This window comes from Littorina saxatilis, linkage group LG6 (assembly GCF_037325665.1).
Source record: "Littorina saxatilis isolate snail1 linkage group LG6, US_GU_Lsax_2.0, whole genome shotgun sequence".
NCBI lineage: Eukaryota > Metazoa > Mollusca > Gastropoda > Littorinimorpha > Littorinidae > Littorina > Littorina saxatilis.
In genome coordinates, this window is record NC_090250.1 from 53469873 (window position 1) to 53485192 (window position 15320).

The 15320-nt window shown below is 41.8% G+C and overlaps 1 protein-coding gene across 1 annotated transcript in view; it reads right to left on the bottom strand.

Annotated features, from left to right (window-relative positions):
* Positions 1–5033, bottom strand: part of LOC138969528 (uncharacterized) — a 47957-nt gene extending 42924 nt beyond the window's left edge. The window contains exon 1 of the mRNA XM_070342353.1: positions 4845–5033. Within this exon, the coding sequence (XP_070198454.1) occupies positions 4845–4995 (151 nt within the window). The 5' untranslated portion in view covers positions 4996–5033. The remainder of the gene's footprint in view (positions 1–4844) is intronic.
* Between the last annotated feature and the right edge of the window lie 10287 nt (positions 5034–15320).

Consider the following 15320-nt stretch of genomic DNA (forward strand, 5'->3'; position numbering starts at 1 on the left):
CACCATGCGGGTAAGAACCGCATTAAAAGCTCTAGCCCCGGGGTGTGACCCCCGGTAAGAAATCTCCCATGTGTTCCCAGGGTTAGGTTTTTGAGCCAGGAACTAAGGGCGGGGTAACCCCGAAAGAAACCTAAGGGCTGAAGTCGGAGGATCTGGGCCAACAGGCGCACCTTAACCAACCACAGATCCACGCAAAAACGCAAAATGAAAAAGCGAACGACAAGAAGAAGAAGAAGTTTCTCATCTTGCAACAAAGGCTGACGCGTATTGGGGGATTTTCGCAGTTGTAGGCGACAACAGCGCAAATAGATGGGGGTGGAGAAGGTTGGGTGGGCATGTGGGTGGGGGGAGGGGGGGGGGGGCATTATGAACTGTGTGAGAGGTTGTGTCCGCATGAGGGTGACACACACACACGCACAAAGAAAAGATGCATTCAGTGTATTTTCCCAGGTGTCCTGTTACCCTTCAGTCGACCTATTCTCACAGCTTCGCAGAATTAGAAATGAGTGAAACGTATTCTCCGGTTTTTATTACATTTAGTCAAGTTTTGAATAAATGTTTTAACATAGAGGGGAATCGAGACGATGGTCGTGGTGTATGTGTGTGTGTGTGTGTGTGTGTGTGTGTGTGTGTGTGTGTGTGTGTGTGTGTCTGTCTGTCTGTCTGTCTGTCTGTCTGTGCGTGTGTGTGTGTAGAGCGATTCAGACCAAACTACTGAACCGATCTTTATGAAATTTGACATGAGAGTTCCTGGGAATGATATCCCCGGACTTTTTTTTCTTTTTTTCGATAAATACTTTTGATGACGTCATATCCGGCTTGTTGTAAAAGTTGAGGCGGCACTGTCACATCCTCATTTTTCAATCAAATTGATTGAAATTTTTGTAAAGCAATCTTCGACAAAGGCCGGATTTCGGTATTGCATTTCAGCTTGGTGGCTTAAAAATTAATTAATGACTTTGGTCATTAAAAATCAGAAAATTGTAATAATTGTTTTTATATAAAACGATTCAAATTTACGTTCATCTTATTCTACATCATTTCCTGATTCCAAAAACATATAAATCTATATATATATACGACTAGTGTCTGTCTGCCTGTCTGTCTGTCTGTCTGTCTGTTCGCGATGCACGGCCAAAGTTCTCGGTGGATCTTTTTCAAATTTGGACACCGTATTCAGCTACACCCCGGACACAACCTCATCGATGAGATATTTCAACACGTGCTCTCAACGCGCAGCGCTGTGCGCGCTGAACCGATTTTATTTTGTTTTTGTTGTTGTTGTCGGGATCCACTACCAGTAACTCTTCCTTATCTTCTCCAGTGTTTTCAGCCGCGATTATCTCCCTTCCTCCGTGTGGCGTCAATCCATATTCCCGTTACTACGTTACTATTTTTAGAAGGTCACTGCACGTTACTATTTTTATAAGGTCTCCAGTGTTTTGCGCGTTTATCTCCTTTCCTTCGGCGTACACCCGGCAGAGCCGGGTCCCAGGCACAGCCTGGTATTCGGCTCTACTTCTTCCCGGCGAAGCCGGTACCCGGCGAAGCGGGTAATCATCTAGTATGTTATATTTGGATTAATAACAAGCTCTGAAAATTAAAAATATAAAAATTATGATCAAAATTAAATTTCCGAAATCGATTTAAAAACAATTTCATCTTATTCCTTGTCGGTTCCTGATTCCAAAAACATACAGATATGATATGTTTGGATTAAATACACGCTCACAAAGAAAAGATGCATTCAGTGTATTTTCCCAGGTGTCCTGTTACCCTTCAGTCGACCTATTCTCACAGCTTCGCAAAATTAGAAATGAGTGAAACGTATTCAATTCCGGTTTTTTACATTTAGTCAAGTTTTGACTAAATGTTTTAACGTAGAGGGGGGAATCGAGACGAGGTTGTGGTTTATGTGTGTGTGTGCGTGTGTGTGTGCAGAGCGATTCAGACTAAACTACTGGACCGATCTTTATGAAATTTGACAAGAGAGTTCCTGGGTATGACATCCCCGGACACTTTTTTCATTTTTTCGATAAATGTCTTTGATGACGTCATATCCGGCTTATTGTAAAAGTTGAGGCGGCACTGTCACACCCTCATTTTTCAATCAAATTGATTGAAATTTTGGCCAAGCAATCTTCGACAAAGGCCGGGGTTTGGTATTGCATTTCAGCTTGGTGGCTTAAAAATTAATTAATGACTTTGGTCATTACAAATCTGAAAATTGTAATTAAAACTATTTTTTTATAAAACGATCGGGAAGAAGTAGAGCCGAATACCAGGCTGCGCCTGGGACCCGGCTTTGCCGGGTGTACGCCGGCTTTGCCGGCGCACGAAGGAAAGGAGATAAACGCGCAAAACACTGGAGACCTTCTAAATTATTTAATGTTTCAGCTTCAATGGGAATGCAAAACTGCGGGTCGGGCCGGGTCAAGGAATGTTTGACTGACATTCTGATTGAAAAAATATTTCTGCCACACCCTTACATTTTCTTAAAATCGGATACGACATTAGCAGAAGATGCGGACCAACGAACCCACACAAATTACTGCAGGTACCATCTGAAACAATTCCTATTTAAACTTTCATAAACATCTGTCTACTATTTTTCTATGAACCACGCCACACACATTAACGCACTCTGTCCTTTATTTTATGTGACTTTCTGTTTTATTCATTCGCTCGCTCAACTATTTACTTGACTGAATGACAGACTGTTCATGTAGACATTTGGCGAAGAGAATTTTGTTTTCATTCGCTCACTTACTTCACAGTGGAAATCTTTTAGTCCGACAGACTTATGTTATTATGTTTTCCTTATGCTTTACGCGATTTGTTTTTCTTTCTTGTTTGCATTTCGTGCATTTTTTTCTTTCATTTAATTATAATTATTTTACTTATTTTGCTTGTTTAAATTTATGCTATTTTATGATACGCTTTTTTATTTCACTTTTGGCTCACGTAATGCAGATTTTGATAGCACTTAAAACTAACACATTCAGACTTCAGAAATACATCCATTTTGTTTTATTCAAAGTAAAAGTGGAGGATTGTGATAATGACGTTCTCATTATCTGGACATATTCGGAAAATATTCCACCCAAAGCCAAGTACATCCCTGCTAGTAGCGGTAGTCAACAGAGAGAAAAAAGAAATTGACGCGTACAAATTTCGTAATATTAATGTTCGTACGTGAAAGTCGGCCTTATCACAAGACCATGACTAGAATATTACAAAGTACTTTTTTTTTAATAATGCTTGATAGTTATAAATCGTCTAGTGTAGGCCTATAGTGTTTAACTGTAATGCTTTCATGTGATGTTTTCATATGATATTTAAGATAAAATACAGATTTCTTATACGTAAATTGTCTAGTGTATTGTGTTTAACTGTAATGCTTTCATGTGACGTTTTCACACGATACTTAAAAACAAATACAGATTTCTTTTTGCTTCTTAAAATAGTAGAATACTGTGGGAGAGAAAAATGTAACACTCTAATGATAATTCTGTAATAACGAAATGTTCCTAATGGTAATCGTTTGAATATATACCTTTTTCTCATGATTTTGAGATTTGTATGTACAGGTCAAAGGCCCAGCTGAAGTTTCTGTCTTTTGATTAGTCCAAATAAATTAGGAACAGAAAGCACAAGTACGTGTAAACCACAGCTTTGCTTACAATCGTTAAGATAAGTCAACTTAATCCCTGCGCCTTGAATATGCGCGCGATATAAATTGCATAAAATAAAAAATGAAAAATAAAAAAAATAAATCCCTGCGCTTAGAACTGTACCCACGGAATACGCGCGATATAAGCCTCATATTGATTGATTGATTGAACTTAGAGATTTCAAGATTACCAAGTATGTCTCATATAACACGGTCTACGAGGGGGTCTGCGAGATTAGGTAATAATTTTTATTTGTATGTTCATGTTTTTTTTTTTAAATTAACGGTTGTTACTTGTTTCCTCAAGTTTCCAATCTCACACACAAGACCCGTTTAAAGGATAGTGTATGCAAGGCATGTCTCTGTTTGTTGCAAGAAAAATGTTATCATTTTAATCTTAACAGCACAGACAATTAGTAAGTTCCGTCCCGATATACATACATGGCCGCACTTACTACAAAGCTAGCTATTTGTGTTTTCCGAGGTTGAATTTATTGTTCATGCATGTTACTCCACATTTACAGAATTAAAGATCTTAAAGACAAAGTGACTGTTGGTGAGACAAATAATGTTAAAAAAAAGAGAAAATAATTATTTACTCAACAAAACAAGAACAGCACAGTCAAATACAACGTCAGAATGTTCGCGTGGAAGCTTCTTCGGGACACAAGCAGAAGTGAAGTAAACAGCACCAGTAAAGAATGGTAGGTAATTAGAACGTTTATTATATACACAATAAAACGTTACATCTATTAGTACGTCGACCCAAAGATCTTTGAAGTTATGAAACAGAGAATAAACTTGTTTTCAAGATCGTGTGGCTACTCGCCTGCAAAAATGAAATAAACGTTCTAATTCCCTACCATTCCTGACTGTTGCTGTTTACTTCACCTCTACTTGTGTCCTGAAGAAGCTTCTACGCGAACATTTTGTTGTTTTTATTGTCAAGTTTGGAACGTTGGCAGTCTATCTGTTTTTTTGATTTTAAGTAAAGTAAAAGTAAAAGTAAAAGTAAAAGTAAAATCAAAACGCAGCGAACCAAAACATGAATGAGAGAGAGAGACACAAGCCAGCTCCAACCGCAACACGGAGGGAACTCTAGTCAAAAATAAAGAATAACACATTTTTAAAATAAGAGACAGATAACAGACAATACACGGCATCACATTACCTGCTGTATTCCCATCGTCAGCTCTGGCGTTGAACACCACCAGCTGCACCCAGCTGAGGTAAAAAGACAGAACACTGCAGGCAGCACAGAAAGTGAACATAACTCTCAACCACACACATCCCGTTCTCGCCCGTCGCCGTATCAGCAGCATTATTCTGTCTTCCCTGGCTGCACTGAGTCTAGAGCTGTGTGGACAATATGCCAATCCTATCAGAGGACCATTTAAACCTGCCCTCGTCAGAACACGGGCACAACTGGTGTGGTGGTTCTTTGGTACGACACTTCGTGAGAAGGGTGTGTGTGTGTGTGTGTGTGGCGGGGGGGGGGGGGGTATAGCAACTTCTTCGCTTCCTTGGTTCTTATTCTAAGTAAAGTTGCAAACGTGCATCGGACCCGGATTGCCAGATAGATTTCAGGGACGATAAAAAAACAATAACCGCCACTTCTAAGTTGCGTCAAAGAAAACGTTTCTTCGTAATGTGTTCATTCTAATGGACAATACAGTATTTTATATCGTTATTGTTACTGCACGATAATATTCGGAATAAAAACAAGTTCAGAAAATTAAAAATAGGAAAATTATTATTAAGGTTAAATTTCCGAAATCGATTTTAAAACAATTTCATCTTCTTCATTGTCGGTTCCTGATTTCAAATCATATAGATATGTTATGTTTGGATTAAAAACAAGCTCAGAAAGTAAAAAAGAATAGAGATACACAAAAGCGTTATATCCTGCTCAGCGCAACCACTACCATGCTATTCTAGCTTGTCAATTTCACTGCCTTTGCCATGAGCGGTGGACTGACGATGCTACGAGTATACGGTCTTGGTGATGAAATGCAGTGCGTTCAGTTTAATTCTGTGAGTTCGACAGCTTGACTTAATGTTGTATGTTCGCCTTACGCTACTTGTTCTTCTTCTGTTTCTCTTTTTGGCTCACGTAAGTGTAGCCTATGCGATGCTAACTTTTGTCTGTCTGTGGGCGGCTGCGTGCGTGCGTGCGTGCGTGCGTATGTATGTATGTCTGTGGTAGAAACTTTAACATTTGAAGACGTCACAACATTTGAAGACGTCACATTATGACGTAAGAGGGTTAGACGTCACGCGAAGGAATTACTGAAAGTCTCGGTCATTGTTTTTTTGAGCGGGCCGAGACTAGTTTTTTCTTCGAAATCGGCCATTCAGATCTAGATCTAGTGTCTCGCTTTCTTGCACAGTGTCACCTATGCCGCTTACTGTGTGTGTGTGTGTGTGTGTGTGTATGTATGTGTGACGAAGTGATTGAGTTTGTGTTACTGTTTGTCGATTTCTTACGTGAGCCTTGAAGGCTTCGCCTCTTGTTCTTCTTCTTCTTGTTATTCTTGTTGTTGTTCTTGTTACTTTTGTTCTTGTTCTTTTTCTTCTTGTTATTCTTGTTGTTGTTCTTGTTACTTTTGTTCTTGTTCTTTTTCTTCTTCTTCGTTTTCTGCTTCTTTTTCTTCTTCTTCTACTTCTTCTTCTTGTTTTGTAGGTTAAGTTTGTTTGTTGTTGTTGTTGTTGTTGTTGTTGTTGTTGTTGTTGTTGTTGTTGTTGTTGTTGTTGTTCCTCTTGTTCTTCTTGTTCTTCTTGTTCTTTTTCCTCTTCATCTTCTGTTGTTGTTGTTGTTGTTTTTGTTGTTATTATTTTGTGTATGTTTTGTATTTTTGCTAGACCAGAAATCAGATTCATATAACCGAGCTGAGGACATGAACAGAAATATTCACTTTGAATGCGCAACGCTCCATAAGCTCGGTGTCGTGGAAGAAAAGTTCCCCCGTGTAAAATTGAACGCAGAGCCACATCCGCCCATTGTCGGTGGGCGAACAAACACTATATCGCTCCATTCATACTTCACGTCGTCGCGTAAAGAGGCAATTAACAAGGCACTCACGGCGCTAATCTTGCCCATTCAATGCAAAACATCGGGGGCGATATATGATTATATAGCACAGTGGGGAACATGAGACTATACTGTACGGATCATGCAAATTGACGGTGAGTGGTGGTGACACATAGCTGATGAATGTTCAATTCCATACTGCTCAAGACTTGTCTAGTTTAAGAAATAATTCAGACGTAGGTGTAGTATACCGGCAAAACGTCATTCAGACGTAGGTGTATGTAGTACACCGGCAAAACGTCATTCAGACGTAGGTGTATGTAGTATACCGGCAAAACGTCATTCAGACGTAGGTGTATGTAGTACACCGGCAAAACGTCATTCAGACGTAGATGTAGTATACCGGCAAAACGTCATTCAGACGTAGGTGTAGTACACCGGCAAAACGTCATTCAGACGTAGGTGTAGTATACCGGAAAAACGTCATTCAGACGTAGGTGTAGTTCTTCTTCTTGTTCTTGTTCTTGTTCTTCTTGTTCTTGTTCTTCTTCTTGTTCTTCTTGTTCTTCTTGTTCTTCTTGTTCTTGTTCTTGTTCTTCTTCTTCTTGTTCTTCTTCTTCTTCTTCTTGATTATTCAGACGTAGGTGTAGTTCTTGTTCTTGTTCTTGTTCTTGTTCTTGTTCTTCATCTTCTTCTTCTTCTTGTTCTTCTTGTTCTTCTTGTTCTTGTTCTTCTTGTTCTTGTTCTTGTTCTTGTTCTTGTTCTTCTTCTTCTTGTTCTTGTTCTTGTTCTTCTTTTTCTTCTTCTTCTTCTTCTTCTTCTTCTTCTTCTTCTTCTTGATTATTCAGACGTAGGTGTAGTTCTTGTTCTTGTTCTTGTTCTTGTTCTTGTTCTTGTTCTTGTTCTTCTTCTGCGCCTCCACAGGGACACATGGGGGAGGGCACGGCTTGCAGTTTGTTGTGCAGGTACGTGTTGTTGCAGTCTGTTGTGTCCTGTTCTCATGCCCTGTATCATGCAGTAAGCTGGGATGTTGTTTGGCGTCGCTGGTCTGAGTACCCAGTTCGTTAAGTTTGCCGACGATGACTCTTGGCAACGTAACTGACTTATATCAGCTTAGCGTGAAATAAGGGTGGCAAAAAGGCCCTGAATCAGGTGAAAATCAACGTCCTGATGATGCAATAGCCTGATTATATTCGATTTAATTGTCAAGGAAAGTCAATTTAGATTTAAGAAAATCTGTTTGTTTTGTTTTGTTTGTGTGTGCATTGTAATGTACAATATTTCCAAATGAACACGTGCAGTTAATCATATTTTCTCCTCTGAATTAAATGCGGGCTGGAGCAAAATACAATTTACCTGTCAAGGCAAACATTACGACATTAACGTCCTGACAAACTGACCACTTAAAACAGCAAAATGGTCCACCAATAAAGAAATCAGAACGTGTTCAGGTATGGGAGTGCCATATGTAGCTGAATTGGATCAGATTCGACAAATCATCAATCTGCTTCTTTTTAAATGAATGCGATTTAATACAGACTACCATCATTCATGTTAATGTCGTCGGACGTATCATTCATTCCCAACTTCTTTATGACTGTAGTACTTCCTGACGATACCCGCAGAAAGCAATTCACAACTGAATAAATAGATTAATAAATAAATAAATAACTAAATAACTAAATAACTAAATAACTGAGTAACTAAATAAAACAGCTAATACATGACTACATAAATAAATTTGAAAAAGAAAGAAAGAACAAAAACAACCTATCCATGAGCTCTTGGAAATCTTGTTGATGAGACTTCTTCTTCTTCTTCTGCGTTCGTGGGCTGAAACTCCCACTTACACTCGTGTTTTTGCACGAGTGGAATTTTACGTGTATGACCCCCGCCATTTAGGCAGCCATACACCGCTTTCGGAGGAAGCATGCTGGGTATTTTCGTGTTTCTATAACCCATCGAACTATGACATGGATTACAGGATCTTTTCCGTGCGCACTTGGTCTTGTGCTTGCGTGTACACACGAAGGGGGTTAAGTCACTAGCAGGTCTGTACATGTGTTGACCTCTGAGATCGGAAACATCTCCACACTTAACCCACCAGGCTTCCGCGGCCGGGATTCTTCTTCTTCTTGTCGTTCGCTCGGACTGTCGACATTTCATTTTGCGATTTGCGTGGATCTGTGGTTGGTTAAGGTGGGCCTGTTGGCCCAGATCCTCCGACTTCAGCCTTTAGGTTTCTTTCAGGGTTACCCCGCCCTTAGCTCCTGGCTCAAAAACCTATCCCTGGGAACACATGGGGGATTTGTTACCGGGGGTCCCACCCCGGGGCTAGAGCTTTTAATGCGGCTCTTACTCGCATGGTGTAACCGTCATTTACTTAAAATTAATATTAAAAGTCCTACGGTTTTAAGCCATTAAGGACTTGAGTGTCCGCTTTCAACACAAAAAAAGAAGAAGAAAAAGGAGGGCAGGGGGTGGGGTTGAGATGATAATGCTCTGTGGAATTAGTTAAAATGAAAAGTAGTTAAGATGTTTCTTGGTAAGAATTATAAGTCTGTATTCTATATCTTGAATAACGGGTTTGTAAAATGATTTTTTTATTCAAAACGAGTTAAAAGGTAGAACCTTTCAGGATCACCAATAAAAGCAAATAGATGAGCAAGTAAGAGGAACACGAACAATAAATCTCAAAACTTAAAAAAACAAGAAATTCCTCCGAGGTAGGAAAGACACCCCCGTCAAAGGGAAATAACCTTCTCAGTTGGTGGCAGTGACTGAGTGAGAATAGTTATTTCCCTTTGACCATTAAGATGTCCCTGTATAAGTCCTTGTATAATTTTAATCCACCAATAACTCCCTAACCGTGTGTTTGACTGGTCCCAATTTTTGTAAGGACCGTCTCAGGAATGTATAGAACCTGTTCACCAAGTTTGGTGACGATCGGTCCGTTCATTCTTGAGATCTATATGCGAACACAAACAAACAAACAAACAAACAAACAAACACATCGAGCGAAACCTATACACACCCCTATACCGGGGGTGTAAATAAAAGGATAGCCACGAAGGCCGTGGTAATAAAACAAATATGTACAGTTTGGCGACTAGTGAGCCTAGGGTGAGGATATGTTGTCTAGAGGGTAGTTGCTAGAATCAGGAGGGATGGCGGGAGCCAGTCGACCTCAAACTGAAACACGCTGATGTGATAATCTGGGCTTAGAGTTATACCCACACTGTTGGACAGCCCCATGTTCGAGACCCTGACCAGTCGGCACAGCAGCAAGCTGCGTGACCAGCCTAGAGAACTGCTACTGCGCAAATAATCCTGGGGACTCAGACCATGGAGCTGCATATGGTCATATTAGGTTTTAAAGGTAATTCTATTTGTAGCGCATGGAGCGAAAATGTGTTGGAATGAATAGGGTTCTCCACAATGGCAGGACTTGTTAAAGATATGGAAGCGGCAGCCGCCGGCACGGAGGCGTCTGAAGATAGTGAGGAGGTTTGTTGGGAGATCGGGGTGTAGATCGTTCATATCAATGGGTTCATAGGACAGAGATGTTACGTACTGACTTCGAATAAGTTTACGAATTTTACTGTAGAACTCGGTTACTGAGTAGCCGATGTTAGTGTTAGCTGGGCTACATTCTGCCGCTTCTTTGGCAGCGACATCCGCCAGTTCATTTCCCCGGACCCCTACGTGAGAGGGGACCCAGAGAAATGATACGGATGTGCCGGATGCGATTAACTGGTGACATGTAAATAGGATTTCTCTTTGTAGCTCTGCCCGATTTGATGTGTTTCGATGCAGAGCTTGTAGTGAAGAGCGCGAGTCAGAGCAGAAAACTACCGCACGCGGTGTGACTGGGAGGTCATTTATAAAAGTGCATGCCATGACCAAGGCAAATAGCTCGGCTGAAAATATGGAGATGTCTATTTCCTTGAGATTTTGAGATCTGGGATCACAAAGGCACAGCCAACGCTGCCGTCTGCAAATTTGGATCCGTCAGTGAAGACTTTTAAATGCTCCGAGAATTTGTAGTTTAGGGTTTCTTTTGTAACAGTAGCTAGATAGACGGGATTATCTTTTTTGGTAGTATTATCTTCACTGTCATATATAATAGTAGGGGTTTCCTCAAGCCAGGGCGGGTAGGAGGGCGGGGGGACCCTGGCCAGCTCACTGACCTTCACCCCGCTGTCGGCTAGATTGCGGTTTACTGTGTCGGAAAAGGGTAGCGTTTTGGCCAAGAGTTGAGTGCTATGTTTGGTGTTGGCCTCATAAGTTTGGTGCTGAGGAAAAAAGTCAGTCAGGACCTCGCAGGCAGAGTTCTCTACCGCGTGGGCTCTGACAGCATACTGAGCTAAAAGGAGTTTTATCTCATCTACAAGGGGCAGCCACCCACACTCGCTGTAGGACTCTTACTCGCTTGTTGGGAGAGTCCCAGAGCTATCTTGAGCGCCCTGCACTCTATAATAGCCATTTTTTTCATGAGCGCCTGGCGCGTCGCGAAGTAAGCTTCGCACCCGTACAAGAGGCAGGAGCGAATTAATGCCCGCACTACCTCTGTGACACACTTGCGTCCTCTGGCCCAGGATTGGGACGCCAGGTAGCGTATGATATATAGATCCTTGTTGGCCTTATTGATCAGATGTTCGATATGACTGGTCCAGTTAAGTCGAGTATCAATGATAACGCCGAGGAACTTAGCTTCTGAGCTCGGTTTGATAATCTCACAACCTATCTTTATACTACAGTTCCTGTACAGTCGTCTACGGGAGACAACAAGAAAGACTGTTTTATTTGAGGCTAGTTGGAAGCCGTTGATGTACATATATTGACAGAGGTTGTCGATTTTAGTTTGGTAAGAAGATAAGTCAACAGTGTTGGTAACTCTGTTATGGCGTGGTCTATTAGTGTCTATTAAGGCGAGGTCGTCCGCATACAGAAGTACACTAGCACCATCAACCTTAACAGAAGTAATGTCACAGAGCATGATACTGAATACGTTTGGCGCGATGATACTGCCCTGGGGAACCCCCATGTCCAGCACATGGGTTTCGGACACCGAAGAGCCCACTCGGACAGACATCTTGCGATTGCTGATGAAGTTTTTGATGAATTGGTACATGTGGCCAGAGACACCAATTCTGCCGAGTTTTAGGAGTAGACGAGCATGCCAGACGCTGTCGTACGCAGATTTAATATCAAAGAAGGTTCCAAGAAGAGAATTATTACTATGTGCCAAGGTCTTTTGGATTTTTTCAGTGACGTGCACAATGTGGTCCGCACACGAACGACCTTGCCTGAAACTTGCCTGGCATGTAGGGATGATATTGTGTTTATTGAGGTGGAACTCCAGCCTCTGGTTCACCACACGCTCAAAGATCTTGCTGAGGTGGGAGGTTAGTGATATGGGGCGGTAACTGCCAGGTAGATTGCCCGGTTTTCCGCTCTTCAATACTGCTACTACTTGTGAGTCTGATCACGCTGCGGGGATATTATCCTTTAACCAGCATAGATTGAAAAACTGAGTGAGCAACTTAACAAAGTTAGGTGGTAAATGTTTTATCATGTGATATGATATTGGGTCTGAACCTGTGGATTTGTTTGGGTCTTTCACAGAAGAGATGGCGTTTTGGACTTCTTTTGCCTTAAACATGCAGTTTATAGGCAACTGGTTGTCATCTGGGGGGTATGTGAAACTCTTCTCTTGATCTAACCTATAATTGAGTCGTTCAGTATCTAGGGATTTTGATTGACTATTTTTGGCAAAGGTATCTGCTAATATGTTTGCCTTTTCAGAGTCAGTTGTGGTCAATATATCACCCAATAGTAGTGGCTTTTCTTTAGTTCTGTATCTACATTTAAATCTGCGGATTTTCTTCCAGATTTTGCCACAGTCTTTGCAATCTCTAGTTTCTTTGTGGACAAAGTTTTCCCAGTTTTGAAGTTTAGCCTTAGCGGTGATCTGGTTAAATTGTATTTCAGCTGACTTCATATTCGTGAAGTTAGCGTCTGAACAGTGCCAGAGATATGTCCTAATGTGATATCGCTTGTTTGCCAAGATTTCATCACAGTCTGCATTCCACCACTCATTCCTTTTGGCCTTACAGTTAGGATTTACTGATTTAAGCGGAATGTGATTATTGGCAGCAGTGAGTATACATTGACGTATGTTATTGTAAGAGGCTTCGATGTCATCCGTAAGGAGAGTTTCCTCCCTGACACCCTCGAGCTCCGCACGGAAGCTGTCCCAATTTGCCTGTTTGTAATTGTACTTTTTTCTGGCCTCCGAGTTATTGCGATTAGGGGCGAAATGGCGGAAGGTAAGAACAATGGGTAAGTGATCGGAGCCGAGGGTGTCCGGGAGAACGTTCCAGTCGATGTCAGTGACTATGGAATTTGAGCAAAGGGAGAGATCGATTGCTGACGGGGAATGGTCAGCTCTGTCTGGAAGTCTGGTTGCCGAGCCATCATTTAGTATACAAAAGTCAGTTTCCAAAATGACGTCAGCAAGGTTGCTATTGGCATGTTTGTATCTAGGGTTAGCAGAGTCCCACAGAGGGTGGTGATTATTAAAATCACCCAGCACGCACCAGTGTGCTCTGCTATGATCCAGGGATTTTAGCCAGTCGGTAGGTCCTTTTTTATTACACCCTTGGGGGTAATAGATGTTAGCTATGTTGAGGTTTTTGGATCCTTTTATTTCGATTTCGACAGCACATGTTTCTGAGATTTTCTGAACTAGGGATGTGAGGTACAAAGGGTTTGTAATTTAAGGAAGACTTTAGATAAATAGCGGTTTAAATGAGTTGCCCTGAGCCCTTTTGCTCTACTATGGGAGGGAAGTCAAAACCATCTATAGAAGGCAGTAGGGAGCGTTTTCTCTTGACTGACTGGATAACTAAGATGTCAGCAGAGTGATTTGATATATAATTATATAGCTGAGAGAAGTTAGAATTGATAGAGCGACAGTTTCACTGTAATATGATAAATCCGTGACTGCTTTCACTTTGTTCAGCCATTTTAACACGCACAAAGAAGGTAAGTTAAAGGGCAGATTTAAAATAGGTTAAAAAGTGGTTTTAACAACTTTCATATCCGTCACGGACAACTGCTTGGCACCAGCAAGGGCGCCGCCCGGAATGAAGCGTTCAACCTTGGTGTTGGAGAGTTGTGTGTATGTAGCTGAGAGGGAGTCGATCAGGTCGAGAGGACTCTGCATCTGTCTGGCCTTAACCACGAAGCCGAGGCACCGCTCGATGAAACCTTGAAGGCCTCTTTGTTGTTCATTTAAATTTTAATAATAATAATAATAATAAAGATAGCTTATATAGCGCCGCTTCACAAATTTAACTATGCTCTTAGCGCTGTACATCGAGATATAACAATTTCGATAATATAAATACAAAGATGATATTATAATAATACACATTTACAAATATCACTCACGTGCATACACCCTCGTGCACACCACGCGCATACACACTCCCACTCATTAACATGTGCTTCCATCCCCCTGCCACTGAGATGTTCATATACCCCCCTGGACAAGCTCACACCATGTCCGTCTCCTCTCTAGACTGTACATACACTCAGCAAGAAAAAGAAAGACTAAATGCAAATTTCATACACAACCCTATGGCTCAATCAAAGCTGAAGCAACTATACAAAAAAAAAAGACACATTCAAACAACAAATCTAACTTCATATTGCTCTCCTGTTTTTAGCTTATCTAGTGCAGCGTCGGCGAGCTCATGCTCTGCCTTTTATCTGCTCTGAATCTCTGGGCCAATCCCTCCTCCATTCTCCCCATCAACCTCTCGAAGAGCTGCTCTTCTTTCGAGTCCTCTTTCCTGTTCTGGGCTTTGCGTAGGAGGGAGGCCTTTAACCCGGGGGTCCCATGAAGCGACGCCTCTGCTCGAGCCGTCTGAGACTTACAAGGGCGCCTGGGGGCCAGGATTTGGACTTTGCGAAGTTTTTTGGTGCTTCGTGGTTGCAGCAGAACTGGAAGGTGTGTATTGTCATGTTCGGTCATTTTGTTTTTGATTTCGTGTATTTTATTTACTTGGCCACTATGCCAGGGGGGGTCTCTGGATAGCCAAAGAGTATCCGGACCGGGGGGTTGAGGTCCGTGTAACCGTCATCGGACACGTAGGGCATTTATCGGGTAGTCAGTGCCATCTGCCAACCCACCCCGTCCTGGTAGAGACACCGCTAGTTGGTCCGGGACTGCTTATTCTATATTCGCAGCTGGCCCCCATATCTGGGGGCCGTTCCCCTATCCGCCACCTGGGGACCCGCCGGGTTGAGGATAGTCGCCCCCCTACTGAATTGGAAGTAGTCTGTTCCCGGGGCCGGGATTCGAACCCACGACCTTCCAATCAAGAGGCCGACGTCTTCAAGTCAAACAGTTTATTTACCAAATGCAAAGCACAGGATTTTGTTATGGTGTATGCATAAAACTTCACACTCCTTCCACACGCATATATCATAATGAATATGTACAGATAAAGTGTTCAATTTCACTCGGCCTATTTACGCGTGTATACCAACCAGACAGTTCAAAACGTTGTTGTTGGTTGTTCTTTTAGCACCCCGCCACAGCGC